Source organism: Lichenostomus cassidix, chromosome 2 (genome assembly GCF_008360975.1).
Source record: "Lichenostomus cassidix isolate B80296 chromosome 2, HeHo_3.0, whole genome shotgun sequence".
In the NCBI taxonomy this organism is placed as follows: domain Eukaryota; kingdom Metazoa; phylum Chordata; class Aves; order Passeriformes; family Meliphagidae; genus Lichenostomus; species Lichenostomus cassidix.
In genome coordinates, this window is record NC_139482.1 from 43,559,172 (window position 1) to 43,578,662 (window position 19,491).

General features: G+C 39.0%; 1 protein-coding gene across 4 annotated transcripts in view; it reads left to right on the forward strand.

Moving 5' to 3' along the window:
• Nucleotides 1–19,491, forward strand: part of TMEM108 (transmembrane protein 108) — a 162,263-nt gene that overhangs the window by 63,065 nt on the left and 79,707 nt on the right. For 3 of the 4 annotated variants that reach the window (XM_085051278.1, XM_085051277.1, XM_085051280.1), the window contains exon 3: nucleotides 15,674–15,755. In XM_085051278.1, coding sequence (XP_084907404.1) covers nucleotides 15,716–15,755 — 40 coding nt within the window. In that variant the 5' untranslated portion in view covers nucleotides 15,674–15,715. Of the gene's footprint in view, nucleotides 1–15,673; nucleotides 15,756–17,876; nucleotides 18,067–19,491 lie in introns of those variants that run through there. The other variant, XM_085051276.1, reaches the window with a different exon arrangement.

A 19,491-nucleotide genomic window follows, 5' to 3' on the forward strand; every position in this document is an offset into this window, starting at 1 on the left:
TGTCTTCCTACTGACATCTATATTGCTGTTTGCATGGCCAGCCTGCTTTCAGAGCAGTCAGATGTCAGTAAAAGCATCACAAATCCTAGGTTAGATAAATCTGAATACATGGGTCTCATCTGCATTCATAGCACAATGGGAAAGACTTGACAGAGTGATGAAGACGTAAGAAATGGAAGCTTGCAGAATGCAGGTGCTGTGTGCTAAGTTACTTAGGCATTCTGAAGATAGGTCCTGTTTTTTCCTGAATCTGTGATAAGAAGGATTATTCAAAGCTGGAATTGATTCATGGATAATGCAGACGTAGTATATTTTCAGTGGAATGCAGAGAGAACTGGTTCATAATGATAAGTTATTAGAGAGGAATGGCACAAGATTTTATTTCCAAGTGAATAATCAAGAATTTGCATTGCCCTCAAAATGTCTAATATTGACTTCTTCCAACAAAAGAACATCACATTAAGTGGACCACTGCTTTTGTGGCTGTGCCTAGTTTATAGATCCAGTGATCACTATGATAAATCCCGCTGTTCTTTGGTGTGAGAGACACTGTTTTCTCAAGAAAACACTAAATGGTTTATATAAAGTCAGTCTCTCCCTCCCAGGCCTAACAAACTACTCCAGAATTGCTCTTTGTTTGCATTGTTCCATGTCCATTTAGCCTTCTGGTGAATAGCAGGTGAAAGTTTTGTTCTGCTGTGTGACAGCACGCTCAGTTGTACTCTTACCTGGTGGGAACAGATGTATCTACTTCTCCTTCTTCAGAAATGCCTTGCAGGGCTTTGAGACTTGAAGTGGCCTATTATCTACCAAATAACAGATGTCTTCACAGATTAGCCTCTTGGAGTAAAAACACAGGCACGCCACACAAAAGATGATGATTAGCTAGTTGAATAACAATAGACAAACTCCAATGCAGATGTACAGGAAACAAGGAAAGGATCAGACATTTATATTTCTATTTTTCTGAGTTCATTATATACATTCATTTTTACAATGACATCTTAATGTTAAAGCTGCCATTATGCAGCTTTCTGTTTCAAAGCTTCTAACTTATGATTTTTCCGAATTAAAATAATGTATTAATATTTCTCCCAATTACATGGTAATAAAGGACTTAATTCAGTTTGCATACAATTAATGCATTTGTTGCAAAAGTATTCCGTATGTTATTTTAGTTAACTTATTTAAATATTTTTTTGGTTAAAGATTTATGTTCATGTCTTTCAATGTGAAGGAGACTGAAGAATGCTTCTGTGAGAAATCCTGCTAATCATTATAGACCTCTCTGTATATGGTCCAGCAGAAGCCAGAAGGTTTGCTCATATAATTTGGAGGGAGGCATATGAAGAATCAGACACATTTGTCTACAGGCCTTGCACTTCTTGATCGTTTTATTGTTTTCTTGCAAACACTCAATTGCCTGCTATGATTTGGTGGGTCAGAGTCTTCCTGAATGCAGAAAAATATGGACAAGGACTCTGTTGACCTTGAGTCTGATAGAGATTGCCTGGTGCCTATTTTAGTCCGTAATTTTTTTCATTTCAGTAAGAATAATTTAGTCTTTGAGAGAAAAAAAAGAACAAAACAGGGGGGTGAGCAATCAGGTTTCATCACATTACAGTACCTTGTATTATTTTGTGGGATTTCCACATCACAGATCAGGAAGTTTAAATCTATCAGGGAGACAGGACAATTCAGGAGAAAAACAAAGAGGCATTTGTCTAGTGGAAGTGGAAGAAAATTTAAAAGGTTAGAGCTTTTTGCATATTAGTGGGAAACTGCCACATTAGACTGCATTCTAGTCTGAAAAATCCTTATCCGTGTATGTTTCTTCAAATTCTACAGTTCAGGTATCCTAGAATTTTGTCAGTAGGGAGTGTACTTCAAATGGGGGAGATACGAAGGTTGTGGCCATGGCCTAAGTGGTTGACTTGGGTATTGAAAGGATTAAGAAAGGACAGGGCTGGGGTATGGTCCCCATGTAAGGGAAACTAGGAAAGGGACAAAGAGATTAATATGTGGAAATAAAGTGGTGAGACAGAGAGACAAGGAGCAAAGGGGTGCTGAGGAGAGGATGGGATGTTTAAGAAGGGATGGAAGAAATACACAGGAGAGAGAGAGGTGGGCAGGATTCTAGCAGTAGAGACCAGACTAGCAGTAAGGCCAGGTCAGATGTTAATCATCTCAAGGGTTGAAGTCTGGCTCAGAACAGAAAAGTCTCCAGTTCTCTGGAGGATTGTGTGGGTGTCAGTAAGGCTATGTTACACAGTTTCGGAGTTGGAGGTTTTTTTAATAATTTTCTTTTGTGCTTTTTTTTTTAACTTTGTAAGTTACACTTAAAAGCCATTTAAGAGAACAAAGCAAAGGTCTCTTAAATAAGGAGAGATTTCAGTCAACACTGCTCAGATGAATCAATATTTTATTTTATCATAGTAGTTCATTATGTCACCTCTTCCTCCCGTAACTGTACATCATTCAGATTCAGCTTTGAAGCCAGAGTTATTAATTTCCTGGGGAGCACTTCTGTGGCTCTCATTATTGCGGCATCCAAGTACTTTAAAAACGTTAATGAATTTGTCTTCACAGTGTGCCGATAAGGTGAAATGACATTATACACCAGGAAAAATGATGCACAGAATCATAATGTCAACAAAGGACATTTAATTTAGATGCCCAACTTGAGATGATAATGGCCCAATTTTCCATAAACAGCACTCGATCATCCTCTCTTTGTTCTGGAGTTGGCTTTTGCTGAGTCCATCACAGTTGGAATTGCTCCATGTTTCCACAGTTCAGAGCGCAGGTGTTCTGTGCTCTGCTCTGAGCGAACAAAGAGGATGCAATTAATGACCGCCTGCACAGAGTTTGGGTTTTGCGACTTCCTTGGCATTAGGCACTGAGGCAGAGACAGAATCCAGTTCCCCAGGGCAGCTTTCCACTGCCCTAGGCACAGCCATGGTGGTTTTCCAAGCCCTGACCTCAGTCTTGTTGGACTGTCCAGTGCCATCAGTGCATGAGGTAAGGCAAAGGGGCAGCAAACAGCAAGCTCCTTCTTGTTGTGACCTTCACTCACTGAATGTGTGCAGCCAGTCCTTGCTGTGACACTGAGTGAGGCTGGATAGCAGACTAAAAACCAAGGTATATGAGTTTATTATTTGCATCGTTGCAATGTGTACAGACCATAGCCAGTGCAGATTTTTTGCACTGCAGAGATAGATGCACCAAGAGGGCTCTCATTCTCTTATACTGATTCACATCTTCTGTAACTCTGCTGTGGCAATCTTGGCACACAGGAGCAGGGGCTCCTGAAGCAGAGAGAAGCTGCAATTTTATACAAAAAGGATCCTTCATTGTGTCCCTGCATGGCCTCAAATTGTGTGAGCTGATTTGGGGATGAGGTGAGAACCCTGTCACACAATACACCCATGGCTGGGCATCTCCTGTATTTGTCCTTGCAGGCCTGGCTCAGAAGTGCATTGCACCCAAAAGACACATTTTCCCCAACTTTTTACAGCCTATAGAAGCAAAGCCATGGTGCAATCAAGCAGGACATGGAGGCAGTCTCTGTTTTGATGAAAGACTTTTCTTTAGTAGGAAAAGAGAGGGATAGAAATGAACAGAGAATGTTTTTCAGATGCACAAATAGAAATTAGTCTCTCTTAGCTTTCGCAATGAGAGGGGAATCTCACTGAAGTCAGTAACTGCAGAAATCCTGTTGTAATAATCCAGTGTCCCCCACATCCTCTCCTGTTCTGTTCAAGGGCATTCTTCCCCATTTTCCTTCACCAGTTCATTTTCATATTGCATCACACTGTGGTGGGACAGAGTCACTGGAATTACTCTGGGTTTGCAGTCAGCAGCTGAGAACCTGGTTTAGCCCATCTCAGTTGCAGTGTAGCAAAAAGTACCTGGCACACCTGGAACTGTCCTTATCACATTTTAGCTGCAGTCAGTTATTCTGGCAGATGTTTATTTATTAAATCCACCTATCAGTCCTTCACCTAAGAAATCTTATTCTTTCCCTGTCTAGGTTCTTCCTTACCTCTGTCAGGAAAAAAAATACAAAAACAAAACAGTCTTCTTCAAATGGTGGCATTTGCTTGCACTGCTTTATGAATCCTGAGCCAAGTGCTGCATCTGTGCTGAAATCTCCTGTCAGTGTCAGTGGGCTTCACCTGAGGAAGAACTTCACAGTCCCAGGCAGTAAATGAGAGTTTTCACTAACCTATTAGAATTAACTGTATGTCTGAGCATAATCTTATTTGATGGCATAATGTGGTTTTAGATGCTGGTGTTTGGAGATTTTCCATTTTTTTAATATGCATTTACTTCTGGCTTACTGGCACCTCTATATATGCCAGTGAACCTTTTGAAGGAGGGAAGATGAGCTGTTTAGCCAGTAGCTGCCCAAAGTGAAAGGGGAAAATGAGACGCACAGTGATCGGCATGCTAAATCCTCTCTAAAGCTACAGACCTGTCATGTAGAGCTAAATCTCTGTCAGTGCCAGGTTAGCGTCTTGCCCTGTCATCTTACCCTAACTCTCCTTTTGCCTTCCATCCCCCTGCTCAAAGCCTTAAGTTGTCGACATCACATTGACACAGACTCGGGCATTATTATTATTCAGAGTTGAGTAAAAAGTGAATTTACATTGAGTAAAACCAATAAACTGTGCTGCTCTGACATTTAATTTTCTTAGAAATTCTTCCTATTTAATCAGACAGAGCTACATGCATTTTCAAATGAAAGGCAGTGTTTGCACTACAGTAACCTTGTAGGCAGAAGAATGAATAATTTGGAAATTACCAAGAGCCTATTTCCTGCCACCTTCCTCCAAACCTAAATTTTAATGGGGCTATATTTCTGTTTGATGCCATGTAAAATTTTCATTTCATTTCCACCCACTGTCTCAAAATGGTGTGCAAAACAGTTTTCTATAAAAAGGGTTGCTATTAATGACTGAGTCACTGGTTGGTAGTCTCCTATATTTTCTGTGGCTATTACTTCCTTTGACATCAAACCCTGGGAAAGCTGAGATTAAATAAATGGTGTCCCTTGAACTAGACACAGTTGTAATAAACTCTGAGATGAAATGTCAAGCCTTAGCAGGTGTATGATTCTGCTTTCCAGTGTATGTTGATCACCCCACCAAAGCAGAGCAGTCATATTTCAGAGCTCACTTTATCTCCATTCTCTTCTTACCATATTGAATGTCTGATTATAAAGGAGGTAGTAAATGGCTCTGTTAAAGGAAGGTTTAACCAGAGATGTAGGTCAAGACATCATCTTACTTTCTGTGTCAAATGATTATGCATTTATGCATCCATCCATCCATCCATCCATCCAAATCTGCCAAAGATGTCCCTATTCTTAGAGCTGAAGTTGTTATAATTTCATAGAAAGAGCTACTTCAGACAGACTTTGTCTTTGAAGGGATAGACTTCATTTCAAGATGAATGTGAGCTCTAAAATAGCTGAGCAAAGGAAACCAGAAAACACTTCAGTTGGGATTGCCCCTGAACTAACTTTCGCCCTGTCATTGGGGCGAAAGGATCTGGCAGAGCACACAAGGAGGACTTAAAAATGCCTAATCTTTCACATTTGTTTACCCTACTGATCTTTTTACTAAGAATATTGTTATAAACCATGTCGGGTTTTCTTGGAATTTATGGTCTGTTAAAAAGGCTGGCAATATAGGTTAGTGTTAAATGCATTAATGCACCATTGAGACGGAGTAGTCAAGAATTCAAAAGGTGGCTATGCTTTCCTACCATGCGTTTTTCAACTATAATAAAATGTTTCTTTCAATCTTAGGTACTTGTATATGTCTATTATAACCTGTCATTGGGAAATTAGATCCTTATGCTGTACTTACACATTATGATTAGAGGTGGTTTAAAACATTCAATCCAAAATTGACATGGAAATAATCTTGAATATATATTTTGATGGGAATTTAATATGATTTTCTTTTGACTGAAAAGAAAAAGGAAATATGTTGTATATGTATATGTTTATTAATTTTTTTTCCTTTCTTCCTTTTTCTTTTTACCTTTGTCACTGGGAGAGGCATGCTAGTATAAATAGGAAAGGAAAGACAAACAGAAAACATAGCTATCATCTATACATTACAATAATGAATGGATTTTCTTTATTTAATTTTTTTGGCTGCTGAAGTGGTTATATTCTCATTAACTATGAGATCTTGCTTGGTACAGTAGGATGGGCCACACTCTGACCTGATTCAAAGTTCTTGTTCTTTACCCATTTTCAGTTTTCAGAAAGGCTGGGTCTGTGAACAGGACTCAGCATCTGATGGAGCCAGAAAAGTGCTACACTGGCATCCTTCACTGGTGATTATTTCCTGTTGCTTTGTAGGTGCAAACTAGCCTAGGGAGTTGAGAGGCAAGGCAGAATGGATGGGTCTCAGACCTGGGTCTGCTGTGCTTATCTAAGGGCAGGTCAGTTGAAATTCCCCTAGAGATGGCCCAAAACTTAATTAGCCTATCTTGATTTTTTTCTTCTTGCATATTCTTCAATCTCCTTAATCTTTACAGCCTCTTGAGGGAAGTTAATAAAATGGCCCTTTTTTACAGCTGCAGTTTTCGAAGCAAAACCCAGCTTGTGAGATTTTTGTCAAAACAATTAGGGGCACTTTCCTCTCTTAGCTTGCATCTTTAGTTCACTGTAAATCAGATAATGCTGATGCCCAGTATTGAGCCTCCTTTGTGGTGGTGTCTTAAGGGTTATTTGTTTAGTTGGGTAATTGTGACATTCACTAAAGGGAAGATGATCTTGCAGTTAAAATGTTATATTGTTTCCATCTCTACAATAAATTTCCTTTAAAGTCATCTGGGGCCTGTGTAACAGTGTTTTCAGGGATCCAATACAGGTAGGTTTGACAGCACAGGACTTGCTTGCATTTTGGAATACTTAAGCATCTTTGTGAAACTGGTATTTTGGCCTGAATGCTGAGCATGCATGCTCCTCTTTGCGCACAGCTGATGTCTTCCATTCTTGAAAATTTGACCAAGTCAATCCACCTTGGGAATAGGAATAGGCCATATTATAGGAGAGGGAAAATAGTACCTTCTCTTTTGCGTGCTTTTTTTCTTCTCCACTTGAAATGCATGCATTTAATCAAGCTGAATAATGTGGAAAGCCTGATTTCAGCTGCTTCACAAAGGTACAGTCTTTTTCGACTTTCCCGTGTTTGTTACAATGCAGGCAAAGCTATTTGCCTGCCTGTCCTTTACATTAAGTCTTTTTTTATTGTATATCCTACACAATGGGAGCAAGAAAATAGTTTAACACAGCTGCAAAGAAGTTAACCCCATAAGCCTTGAGATCCCTGTAGTTGGAGAGAGCTCTGGGTGAGATTCCTTTTGCAGATGTTGGCATCCTCATTTTCAGTGTTACAGGCTGAATTTAATTGACTGACCTTCAGCCCTCTGAAACCCAGTGGAAACAGCCCCACATAAGGAATGGGCCCCCTCCTCCCAAGAGGGGCATTTTAAACAGGGCATAAGGATCAGGCTTCAGAGGAGCCAATCCACTTCCTCTCCGCAGAGAGAGTTTCAGTGAGTAAATCAAATGTCACATCCACAGTATGGACTCCCTGAGGCAAGTGAGGTGCTGTGGGAGATTCTCCAGGGAAATCCCACCATCACAAGAGTGATGTGGAAGTAAAGCTTGTTTCTACATCCCTTCCCTGCTGTGATTAAGGAAGAACAGGCTGTATTTTCCTTATTTTTCCAGAAGTTACAGTGATATCTTAACTAACGTAGTCTTGTGTGCCAAGAAAGTCTTTTAGCACGGGAGCTTCCAATGGTTGTATAGTTTTCCTGTCAAAGAGAAGGCAATTTACACTCCTGAATGCTTCCTTGGTGTAGTGCAGCATGTCAAAGTTGCATCATGATCTTGAAATTAATATTAAAAAATTTTCTTTGGTTTGGCTCTTATAAGACCCACAAAAAGAATTTTGAAAAATTACACAGCTTAGTCTTAAATTTGTCATATTTCATTTTTTAAAAAGTATTTTCAAGAGGACAGTGAAAGGTGCTTTTCACTAAGGACTTTTTCTGTACAACTTTCTTGACTCAGTTGTTTCACTTTTTTTTTTCATGTTGCATTGTAAAAGATTATTCTCCCTGAAACTCCAAGAAGTTGGACTTTTTTTCTTCAGTTAGCCAGAATAACGTTTCAAGGTGTGCAATAAAATTTCATTATCCAAGTTTCAAATACCCATATATTCATTTGCATATGTTGAGGGGATTACTTACTGGGAAAGAAAATATTACTAAGTGTCTACAGGAATTTTACGAAAATATTTCCCTATTCCATCATTGAATGGTTTATATTCAGGCATATACAAGTTTTAAAATGAGCACAAAAGTCTTCCCCTCTCCATGACTGATTTGTATTTATGACCAAATTGTAATTATCCATACAGCTACTCAGCCAGTTCGATCTTTATTAAGATGTTAGCTTCTCAGGGCTCCACAGACGTGAATGATGGAAAGGCTTCTTCTTTTCTTATTCTACAACTGGACAGACAGAAAGACAGACAGACAGACACAGAGTCAGGTCTTTTCACCCCTGAGAACAAGAAGCAACCAGAATTATTGTTCAGACTTCTCTCCCGCTGGAGCTGCCTTAAAAAGTATTTACTAAGGGTAGATAATTAGGAACAAAGTCAAAAACCAGTCTTTTGCATGATTGATGGAGTGTGAAAGACACTTAATAGCCTAGTGCTTTATAGTTTTTCCATCTCTGGGACTTCTCAGTTATAATCAGCCAAGGAAGTAACCCTGTCTGTCACAGCTTTTCCAAAATGGTCATGTCTCTTGTGAAATGACCTTTTATTTCTGCCCTGGTATTTTTCCTCTCAGTTTTCCTTACCCTTTGAATGATTGGCTTTTGCTGTTCAGTGGTTGTTCTTGAGATGACCATAGATGCCAAGACATTAAATAGCCAAAGGCAACAGAGTTTCACCTGGCCTTGTCAGACTAAGTCCTTCCCCTGGCTGTGGTCACTAAGAGGTGAGGTTCTTCATGCCCTTCTATTTTTATGGCAATGAACCCCAAGAGTGTAGGTCTTTCTCCCTTCTCCCTTTCATCAACATGCCCCAGGTTTGACATGTGAATAAAGGAAGATGGTGAAGGGTGAATTAGCTGTCAATGTCCTCCACTTGCCACACTAATGACAGTAGCCTTTAAGTGATCATCTTGCCTAGCGTTGTTCATGGAAACACAGTCACAGATGGGAGGAGGGCTGTGGGAACACAGTCATCTGAACTGTTATGTTAGAGATGGGGGATGGGGATTTCAGCAGTTAATGATGAAGTAGGGAAGCTGAGGAAGAGGGAACAATTGCTATCAGGGTTTCCCTGCATATCAACACTGCTTTCTCTGCGTGTTTTTCTTGACTGGTATTTATCTTTGTGCTAATAGGGAGGTATGGATTCAAGCACCAATACAAGAAAAAACACAGCCAGCCTCAGGCCCAATGGGGATTGAATCTGAATTCAGACAGGAGAGGCTTTGGGGAGGTTGGGTTATTTGGTTTTTTTTTTTCTGGATGCTTTGAGGTTCTCTGCTTCCCAGTTTGTGTCACATAGGATGCAAGAAAAGCATGGTGGTAGCTCTAGTTGAGTTCCTACCTGACTATTCCTCCTGCACATATTACATGCCTGCCCTACACCACCAAGACTGGTTTTGATCAGCTGTGATATCCTCAAGGTAGACGCTGCTCTTTGGAGGCCTTAGGAAAGCAAAGGGTGTACACTTTTGTGGATAATAGTGGAAGTCGATGTGAATTGCTAGTTCTTAGATCTGCAAAGACGAATTTACTTCAAAAAGTGCTGAAAGATCTAAGTGTAAAGTGGACATAAATATAAAAAATGCTGCACTCAGGATGTTATGAAGAAGGTTGGTAATGGTCGTTTGCATGCTCCAGGCACAGGGAAATAAATCACAGTAAACAATGTGGCACATATTGAAGAAGAACAGAGAATTCTTGCTCGGAGGAGTCTTATTGCTGCAAGTTAATCATCTTTTTATTAGCATGCCCTGAAGCTTTTTGGGATATAAATTTTGCAAATAACATCTGGATTGTGGAAGTGGGCCATAAAATTAAGAAACAAATAATGAAATCTGGAAAACATGAAGTTGTGCTTGAGCCCTGTGTAGTCAAGAAGAGGACACCTGCTTCTTTTTATGAGGCACACTGGAATACCCACTGTGACTAACCTGTGGGAAGCAGTGGATGAAGACTTTGGTGGTGGAATTTATACTGAGGGAGTAACTCCTGGGGGTAGTCTCAGCTCTCTGAGTTGTAAGTGAGGAGCCTCTGCTGTTGATGTCTTATAAGAAATTCCTTGAACAAGCCAGGGCAATATTATACTGAAAGGATCAAGGCTGGGTTTCCTTGATAGGGGAATCAAAAAAGGTTGGAGGTGGAAGTATTTCTGAGTCTATCTGCTTTTTCTCTTTCATTTTCTGCAGAAATACTGTTGTTGAAAACGGTCTGTGATGTAGCTTCTTCTTCTTTCCAGAATGGTCCATAGCGGAGAGAAGGCAGTCAGAAATAACAAAATAAAGTTTACATGCTTCATGGATGGGAGTGGCATGTCTTTTGTCTGTCTCCTCTTTTCATTACCATTTTTAGCTTCTTTATTTCAATCTCCTGATTTCCACTTGACAGACAAAGAAAAAGGGTTCTCCACTGACTGTTAGTTTTGCCTCAACGTGCATCTTCTGTTCTTTCTCCTCTGTTTCTTCTTTAATTTAAGGCCTGGTTGGCATTTTTTTCCCATCAGACATAATGAATGGCTGGAAGCTGTCGCCTCTTTTGGACTCTTTTGTCTTCAATCCATCATTATGTCTTCATTGTCCTCTTTAATTTAACTGAGATGTTGAGGGGATCACTTACTGTGAAAGACAATATTGCTTGCTGTCCACAGGGATTTCACACATCTATTCATCATCTTGGTAAGATAAACTATATGTGAAGTATCATGTACTAAAAAATGCAAAATACATAAGCCCATTTCGGACACCAAGTGCTTAACCAATATTTTCAGACACAGGTGTCTGTGGCTAGGCTTGTGACACCTTTTCTGGATACAAATTTTCTCTAATGTAACTATTGGAGATGGCTATTTCAAATGTGAAATTGATTTTACTACAAACTTGAGCTAACTTTCTTACTTTTGTTTCAAAGTATGTTGTTGCTGTTGAGCAGCTAGCAGAGTAATGAATGCATCGGTTCTCGGTGGCAAGAAGGAATGACCTTTATTGTTTTGATTTCATCACATTTATAGAGTTCTCAAAAGTTACCCAGATTGGTCAGTCAGAAGCCTTCCCCCAGGCCTGATTGGCCAGGCTTGCACTGTCCAAGTTTTGGGACACTGTTCTAAAACATCCAAACTTTATCTTTATTTACAAAAACACAAGAAAGCTTCCCATGGGAAAAACTGTGCTAGCCACAGTATGTCAGTAGGTGCACCAATATGAATTACAATATAGAACTGAAATGAAAGTCATAATTACACCTTTATTTCCTGGTTTTCAGAGGAGACACAGTGGGAGTTCAGAGCAATTGGGAATATACCCATTCACTTGGAGATCAAAATCTATGAAATTAAGTTTAGAATGCTTAAAAAAAAAATCAAGGATCAGATATATTTGTGTGAGATAATTCTCTCAAATACTCAGAATGGCTTCTCAATCATTAAGGCTCAGTATGTTTCAAAATTAATACTTTGAAGAAGTCTACTCCCCGAAAAACCTCAGGGAAGTGAAAAAATGAGTGAGGAGTATAAAATGGATACAAAATTCAGAGACTCGCAATAGATTTTGGTTAATGAAGTTTAGCACACATTTTCCAACTGAATTTTTTTCCAGGACCACTTCTGTTTCTCCTCATTCTTCATATTTTTTTTTCTCATAAGTGACAGTTTGTGTGTTTAAAACAGGTGGCGACACTCTGGTTTTAAATTTAATTGCCCAAAGTCAGGAGCTGGCTATGTGTCTGCATTTTCCATCTACATGTGCACAACTTTGCTAATCTATTAGTGCCTAAAATTACATACTCAGACACCTAAGAGAACATGACTTGGTGGACCAGAGTGCTCTCTGCTACCAGGTACTCAATCTGTAACCTTTCTTGATTGTGATAAATAAACGTATTTATCACAGAAGACCTGAAAAAGATTTTCATAAGAGAAAGACTAGAAAACCCAGGGAAAGAATTTTTGGATTAGATGTGCCTGCAGGGCCATGAGAGAGTATCATGATGGCTGGACATGGGTTGGTACTCAGAAAAGAGGTTTTCTCTGCAGCTATTGAAATGTCTGTCTGTGAGACTTTGCTTTGTCTTCTTACAGGTACAGAAGAGTTTCCGTGATTGGAAGGTATTATTATTATGAAATTCTGTGATGATAATTGCAAAGTCACATCCACAGACAAAAATTAGTGCTATCTCTAAATACCTGAGAATAGACTCCAGATGAGTTGTTGTTACTTAGGGATTTATAGCAGACAACTCTGTAAAACAGCGAGTAGAGCTCAGGAGAAGTGACAAAGAGCATTGTAGGGACAATTGGGAACAGAGTAGAGAAGAAACGGAAATATCACTATGCAACATGAAAATCCAGTACACACCCCAACTGTGGTGAGTGAATGCAATTTTGTTCCCTACTCCTCAGACCTGAGCTGGAAGGAATATGAACAGCTTGAGGCAGAGAGATTATCAGGCATAAGGTGCATCTTCTTCATGAAAGAAACAAAAAGACAGGAATTCCTCAGTTTGAAAAATATTCTAAATGATCTAATGAAAGACTAAAATTGTATTACATAGAGGGGATAGGTAAGGAATAATTATTCTCAAGTTAAAAAAATATGGTACCTGAGGTAATTTATTCCACTCAGGGCTGCTCTGTTGTCCTCCAGTCTTGATTCAGGGACTTGATGGGCTGGTTCATCTGCCTCAACTTTGTGCAGCCTTGATAGTCATTGCAAGCAGTCTCTGCCTTTGGAAAGCCATCACTGGTGTTCCTAGGATTCCAAAGTTATACAAATAGATCTCATTAGATGTCTCTTGCCTTACAGTAAAACAAATCCTTGTTTTGCACACATTTCTTGGACACAAGAAATAAGTTATGAAAAACTGTGGAAAGTTTAATTGCAGGATTTTCCACACATGTTTAAATTAAATCAGTTGAACTAGATGGTCATTGTGGGTCCCTTCCAACTGAAATGTTCTCTCCTATTAAGCCTAAGCCACACCAAGGACTTTGAAGAAATTGAGACATTGTAAATTCATGGCAACGATTGGTTCATATATATTCACTGAGTTCTCTATGTATAATTTTATGGCCATGTGGTTGAAAGGATAAATCTTCTAACTGACACCAACAGAACACAGTTAAAGTTTTCCAGTAAAAACCTTTGTTTCTTTCCCCATATGCACACTAGTTCCTATTTTTTTAGCACAGGGTAAATTACCAGTCTAAATAAATACATGCACAAAAGCATACAATTTATTTATTCACAATACCAGAATTTATAGGTAAATACCTTTATTTATTATGGGTAGCATTAATAGAGAGATGGAAGAGAAATAAAAGAAAGAATTGTTGTTCACAGCCAAAAAGTGTATCACATCAGTGTTGCCAAGCATATTTTAAATTGCGCAAAGTCAATAATGTGGATTTAGGATTGCAATTTCAGATTCTCCCTTTTTTTGCATTGTATTTTTATGACTTCAGATGGGTCAGTGCTTGTAAATCCTGTTTTGACAGAAACTTAAAAGCAGAATACTTGGGTATATGGAATCTGCATTGTCAGTGGCTTATCTGGTTCTCGTCTTTTCCTGCATATATTTTTATTAATACCTTAGTGGCTGCTAAACACAGGTTTTTTTGTATATGCATGTTTCAAGAGTGCTGTAATAGACTACGTGATGTCTGTTTATGCGTAAAGACTGAGATTTTTTACTACATCTGTTTTGTCATTTGGCAAATTATAAGGAAAAAGGGGTCAACAGAAGTCCCTCAACAAGCTTTCATGATAAAACTGTGGCATGAATCTAACTCATATTCTGATTAAAAATAGTAAACTAATTCACAGGTGATTGCTTCCATTTAGGAGAAAACATTGCAAATACATTTCTGCAAGTTACTTAAATGTTTTTAAGGTCCAGTTTTAAATGGAAAGTGTGGAAGAATCCAAACACACAGCATCTGTGTGCATAAATTTCCACTCAGAGTAACTTAACAAAACCCAAGCATCTTTTGTTAAAGGAAAGAAAAGCCACAGTCCTTTCGAGGTTTTCACAAAAAAGTCAAATATAGTTCTGATTTTACAAACTCTGAAGCATTTGTGCAGTTCAAAGGTGTTATTCACTGGTTTGACTTGTTTATCTTATGTCTTCAAGACTGCATTTTAAATAAGCTCTGAAAGATTTATATGCATGTTAAAATGACTCAGAAATGTCCCTAGGAGTTCAGAAGAAGATGAAAATGTATTGAACTGAAAGCTAGAGGATACTACATACTATTTAATATTGACCTGGAGCCTTTTAGGAGGGTGATCTTTGTGTCCTGCCTTTCAAAGTTGGTTCTGAATGTTTAGAAAATATTTTTTTCTGGAATAATGAGCTTCAATGCTGTGTTGTCTTGGGGTACTCAGTGAGGCATTACTCACAGCAGTGCTTTGGGACTACATTTGCTTTTCACTTCTGATTTATGCATTTGTTTTCTTCACAATGTGAATAATTAATATCAGCATGACTGGGATTTATCTTTTCATACTATTTTTTAAACTGAGGTGAAAAAATATCCATGTCAAGTATTTGAAAATATCATCTGAGGACACATAAAACGTTACTAGTTACTCCCCAAGTGGGCAAAGGCGGGCAGGTATGGTGGTCACATATTTTTGCCACATCACATTTTCAGACAGCAGAGGCAAGAATTATGAGATTCCCTTCTACACCAAGACAGTTCAGTTTAGAAGAAACAGAAAATGTCTAAAGACATAGAGAAGGTTTTCCAGCCCAGGTAGCTGGTGGGGGATATGGGGAAGGGATATGACTTGCAACAGCTGACTAACATGAAGCTAAAACTGCCAGGACAAAGCTGCCCTCTGTGCTACCGTTTCATCAGAGTTTGGGATTGCCTACACTTTGGCACCACCGAAATTTTCATTGGGAAAGGAGGGGGTGAGCTTTCTCCTGGTTGTACTTCTTGAGGGATGTGAAAAGGGGAGGCTCAGGGAGAAGACTACAGCCCCAAGTGCCCAGCACAGCTGCCTGGTGGTGTCTGCATCTCGTGTTTACTTCTCCACTGAGGACCCTGTCTCCAAACTAAAAAGACTTGTATAAAATTAATTTTATCAAGCCATAAGCATGACATGAAAGTAATTTCCAGTGAGTTTATTTTGCATACTCTTGAGAAATTTTCCCCTGTTTGGCCATAACTCTATCCTTCCTTGCCAAGCTGTTGGAGAGCATGGCTAAAGCAAGCAAAATGCAGTTGGGTGATTTCCCATTGCTTATCAATACAATTTTCCTGTGAAGCTTCATCTTACTTTGTAATGAACAGGTATTACAAGGCAGCCTATATTTTGTCATACATAATTTTCTCCTCTTGATTTTTTTTTTTGACAGAATCATGAATAAACTGGCAGACCAGCAGGACCACATGATACCATGAAGAGAAGCTTACAGGTCCTCTATTGCCAACTGTTTAGTAAGTAAATACTAATTTTTATTCTGTAAGAAAGGAACTATTCAAATGCAGGGCACAATTCAGGGAAGTACTTAACCACGTGTCTTGCTTCAGGTACCTGGAGGAACCATATGGAAGTTAAATTATCCTGTTGTCTGAGATATTTGGAGATGTATTAAAAAAATGAGTTGAAGGATCAGCTGATTCTGCAGAGTTTTGTACAAGAGTAAAATATATTTGCTGTACCTTGCAACTGTAAACACCCTCAAAAAAATGAGATGTCGATACAGAGGATGGTGGCTGGAAGAAATAATGCAACGTTTTTGGAAAAGGGATCCATCCCATTTGGCATTTCTGGTGGTCACCACACAATAGAAGCTGTACGAGTGAGGAAGAATATAGGCTCACACAGACCTAAATTCTGTGTTACTTCCTGAGATGACAAGTTTCTTTCTTTTCTAAGTTCTGGCTTTTGGAAGAGTCCATCTGATATGAAAGTCCAGCAAAAACATCAGGTGGAATTTAGTCTGTGTTGACAGAGGCTTCCTCCCCTGTTGATAAGGGAAGGTTTTAGGTGTAAAACAATATTGACACTGTCAGGGCATTTCTGTAGACTGAAAATTTTCAGTGTAAGCATCATAAGCAACAACTTTTCTTCAAAATTGTAGAGATTAAAGAAAGTAGAGCTAGGCAAAATGTTAAGTAAAGTATAACCACTTGCTGTTATGTTTTGCAAGAGAAATTGCTAATTTCCAATAAAATGAAAAAAAAAGGGTTTTTTTAGTACTGTCGCTTCAATTTGGCAGAATGTCTCACTCCAATATACATAGTTTCATAGACAATTTTGTATGGATTTCTCTTGTTCTGGCCCAAGCAAGAGAAGAAACAGCAAATCATGCTTAGCATGCATGGAATCAGCAATGGAAGGACTGCTATTTTTATTGGAATGTGTGAAAATTAAATCTAAGGAATACTTTGTGGGCTGCCACAGAAATCTGACTAATATCATCTTTGCTTTACTCATTGTCATCAGGGTATAGAGTGAGAGATTTCTTTTGCTTTGCTAAGTTGGTTGATTTTCCTATTCTTATCTACAGCTTCTCCTATGACACAGGAGAAACAGAGCTGTGCCCTCATGGCATTAGAGGGGAGACTCCAGAGATGCACCCAAGGTTATTGTGCTTGAGCATAAAGCTAAGCCAGATGTGCCTGCATGACTTGCCCAGCAGCACAACTTTGGCTCACAGAGATTGGATGCCTGGCTGGAGTGCAGTGTGGGAAGAGGTCCTTAAGGGGGATTTTAACCAGAAACCCACTGAAAGCAGTGGGGGCTGTGGTATTTTTGCCATAGCTAAGGACCTAGAATACTTTGCTACATTTTTCTATGCTGAAATGTGGTTTAGTTCCAAAACTAACTTGGTTGCTGGACCAACTTTAGGTTCATTGTAAAGAAACTATAAAACAGAACTGTATAAATACACTTCTACCAACGTGTAGGGAAAAGAAGGAAGGTATACGGTTCATCCAACCTCTCGCACAGTGTTGAGTCTTTCTGTAACTATTTTTTTTTTAATACCATGTTTCCCTGCCTGGCAGCATTCCCCTTTGTTATCCCTGCTGCTTTAAACTGTATTTTTCAGGGTTGAAGAGATAGGTGGCAAATAGAAGAACACTGACAATAAAGAAGGAAAAACTGAGAAAACTATATATGTGTATATATACACACACATATATATGTAGTATGAATATGCAACAATATTGTTAACTGTGATGTAATTTGAAAAGATGGATTCTGAACATACTACTTCTAATGACAGATAAACAAAGTGCTTTATTTCTCTGAGTGCAGCAAAATGTGTAATAAATGTAGTTATTAACAAATGCAGCAACTATAGTTGTGTAAGAGGTATTTAGGGCATCTGGAATGAGGTTTTTTTTACTGGTTGGTTTATAAAAAGCTTTTGGCAAGATTCCCCCAAGTTACTTAATTTCTATTACATCAACTTTCTTTTAGATGCACTGAGGTGTGTTACCTAAGCTTACTTTTTCCCCAGTTACATCACAATGCTGAAAACAAACTCCAAGAGAGTGCATTCTGTCCAAGGAAGAGGAAATTACTTTAATGTGTTTCCTGTAACTGTTCTTTATGGTATAAGAAGGGCCTTCAGTGTGGTCTTACTTGATCATTTGGACAAAAGAGGAAAATTGCTGCTACTGTACAGCAGAAGAAAAAGCAAACCTTCAGAGAAAGTATCAAAAGAGAATATTCTACTTTGGGCTGATTCACCAATGTCTTCCGCCTGCCTGCCTTCCTCATCTGCAACTGCAACAAGTGGGTCTGTGCTGCTGCCTCGACAGCGTGGCAGTGTTTTCATCTTGTCTGCTGTGGTATGAGTGAGTGACTGAGGCTTGAGGTTACAGAGAGAAGTGCCCCATGTATGCATTCTTGTAAATATATGCATAGGGCATGTGTAAACATACAAAACCCAGGATAGCTGGAACAAAGTGGTGGTGGTTTTTGTAGAAACAATGATCAGCTGGAGAGACAAGACTCTGTGTGTGCTTGTGGATGTGCCTGTGGCAAAGAAATGTAGGAGGAAGGAGTTTCACCTCCAAACTGGTGTGTTGTTAAGGGGCTTGTCACATTTTGCTTGAGTCCCAGCTGTGCCACTGGGCCCCTAGTGGCTGCCCTCATCTGTGAATTCTTTTCCTCCTCTGTTCATTTGTGCTGTGTTTTGCTGTGTTTGTGCAGTGTGTGAGACAGCAGCACTCTTGTGCTCTAGAGGATTTCTTGGCTTTGTGGCTGGAAGAAAAAACTTATGTGGATATTGGTTTGATTTTCAAACAGTGGGATTTGTTAGCTGTATTTTTAAAAATCAGACCCTTAGATAAATAAGATTTTGACTGCAGCTTATGTCTGGGTTTTTTGGTGAATTTTACATGAGTTATGTAAGCATTCTATTGCCATCCATATTCTTTTGCTGTGCTTTCCAAAAAGAGCACATTCCATCCATTCATGCTGATCAAGAATAGCATGTGAAAATGGCACTAGCAACAGCTGCTCTTTTGAATAGAGTTGTAGCTGGCTTGAATCTGATCCCAGCTGTCAAGAGGGAGAGTTTGTAAAAATTGTAGTGCTACACTTGGCCCAGGACAGGGGCTCCGGGCGATGCTACTTTACCTCGAGTCATTCATAATTTATGAATAAGTAATTAAACATGTGATGTAAAACTATAAAGAAGTAGTGCTTTCATACTGTATCTTCAAAGATTCTATTTAATCTGAAATCTCTTAAGACATTAAAAGAAAAAGAAAACGTAAAAAGATTAAAACAAAAAAATTTGGAAGAGGTTTCTTAGTTAGAGCTCTTTGAAGTCACTAGCTAGATTGAGTTGATGAGGACCAATTAAAGCAAAACATGTGTCCACAATTTGCTGCCATTTGTTCTAGGCACATCTTTATGGATGAAGTTTGTTGCCTCTGTAATGATGAAGATGCAAATGCCTTTCCCATGAGGCTGAGCGATCTCCATTTTTTATAAAGACCTAATGTGATGATTTAAGCCCTACAGCATGAGCCACAATATGTCTGCATTTTCTATAATAAAACATGCACATTATAATTTGCCATGCATGCACTGTTCACTCAGGGCTTCCAAGCTGCATTTAAGCTAGAGAAAAATGTGGGGACAGGTAACTGGTGAAGCTCTTGGTAAACAACCTGCATATGGAATTTTCTTCTCCAGACAGTTATTTTT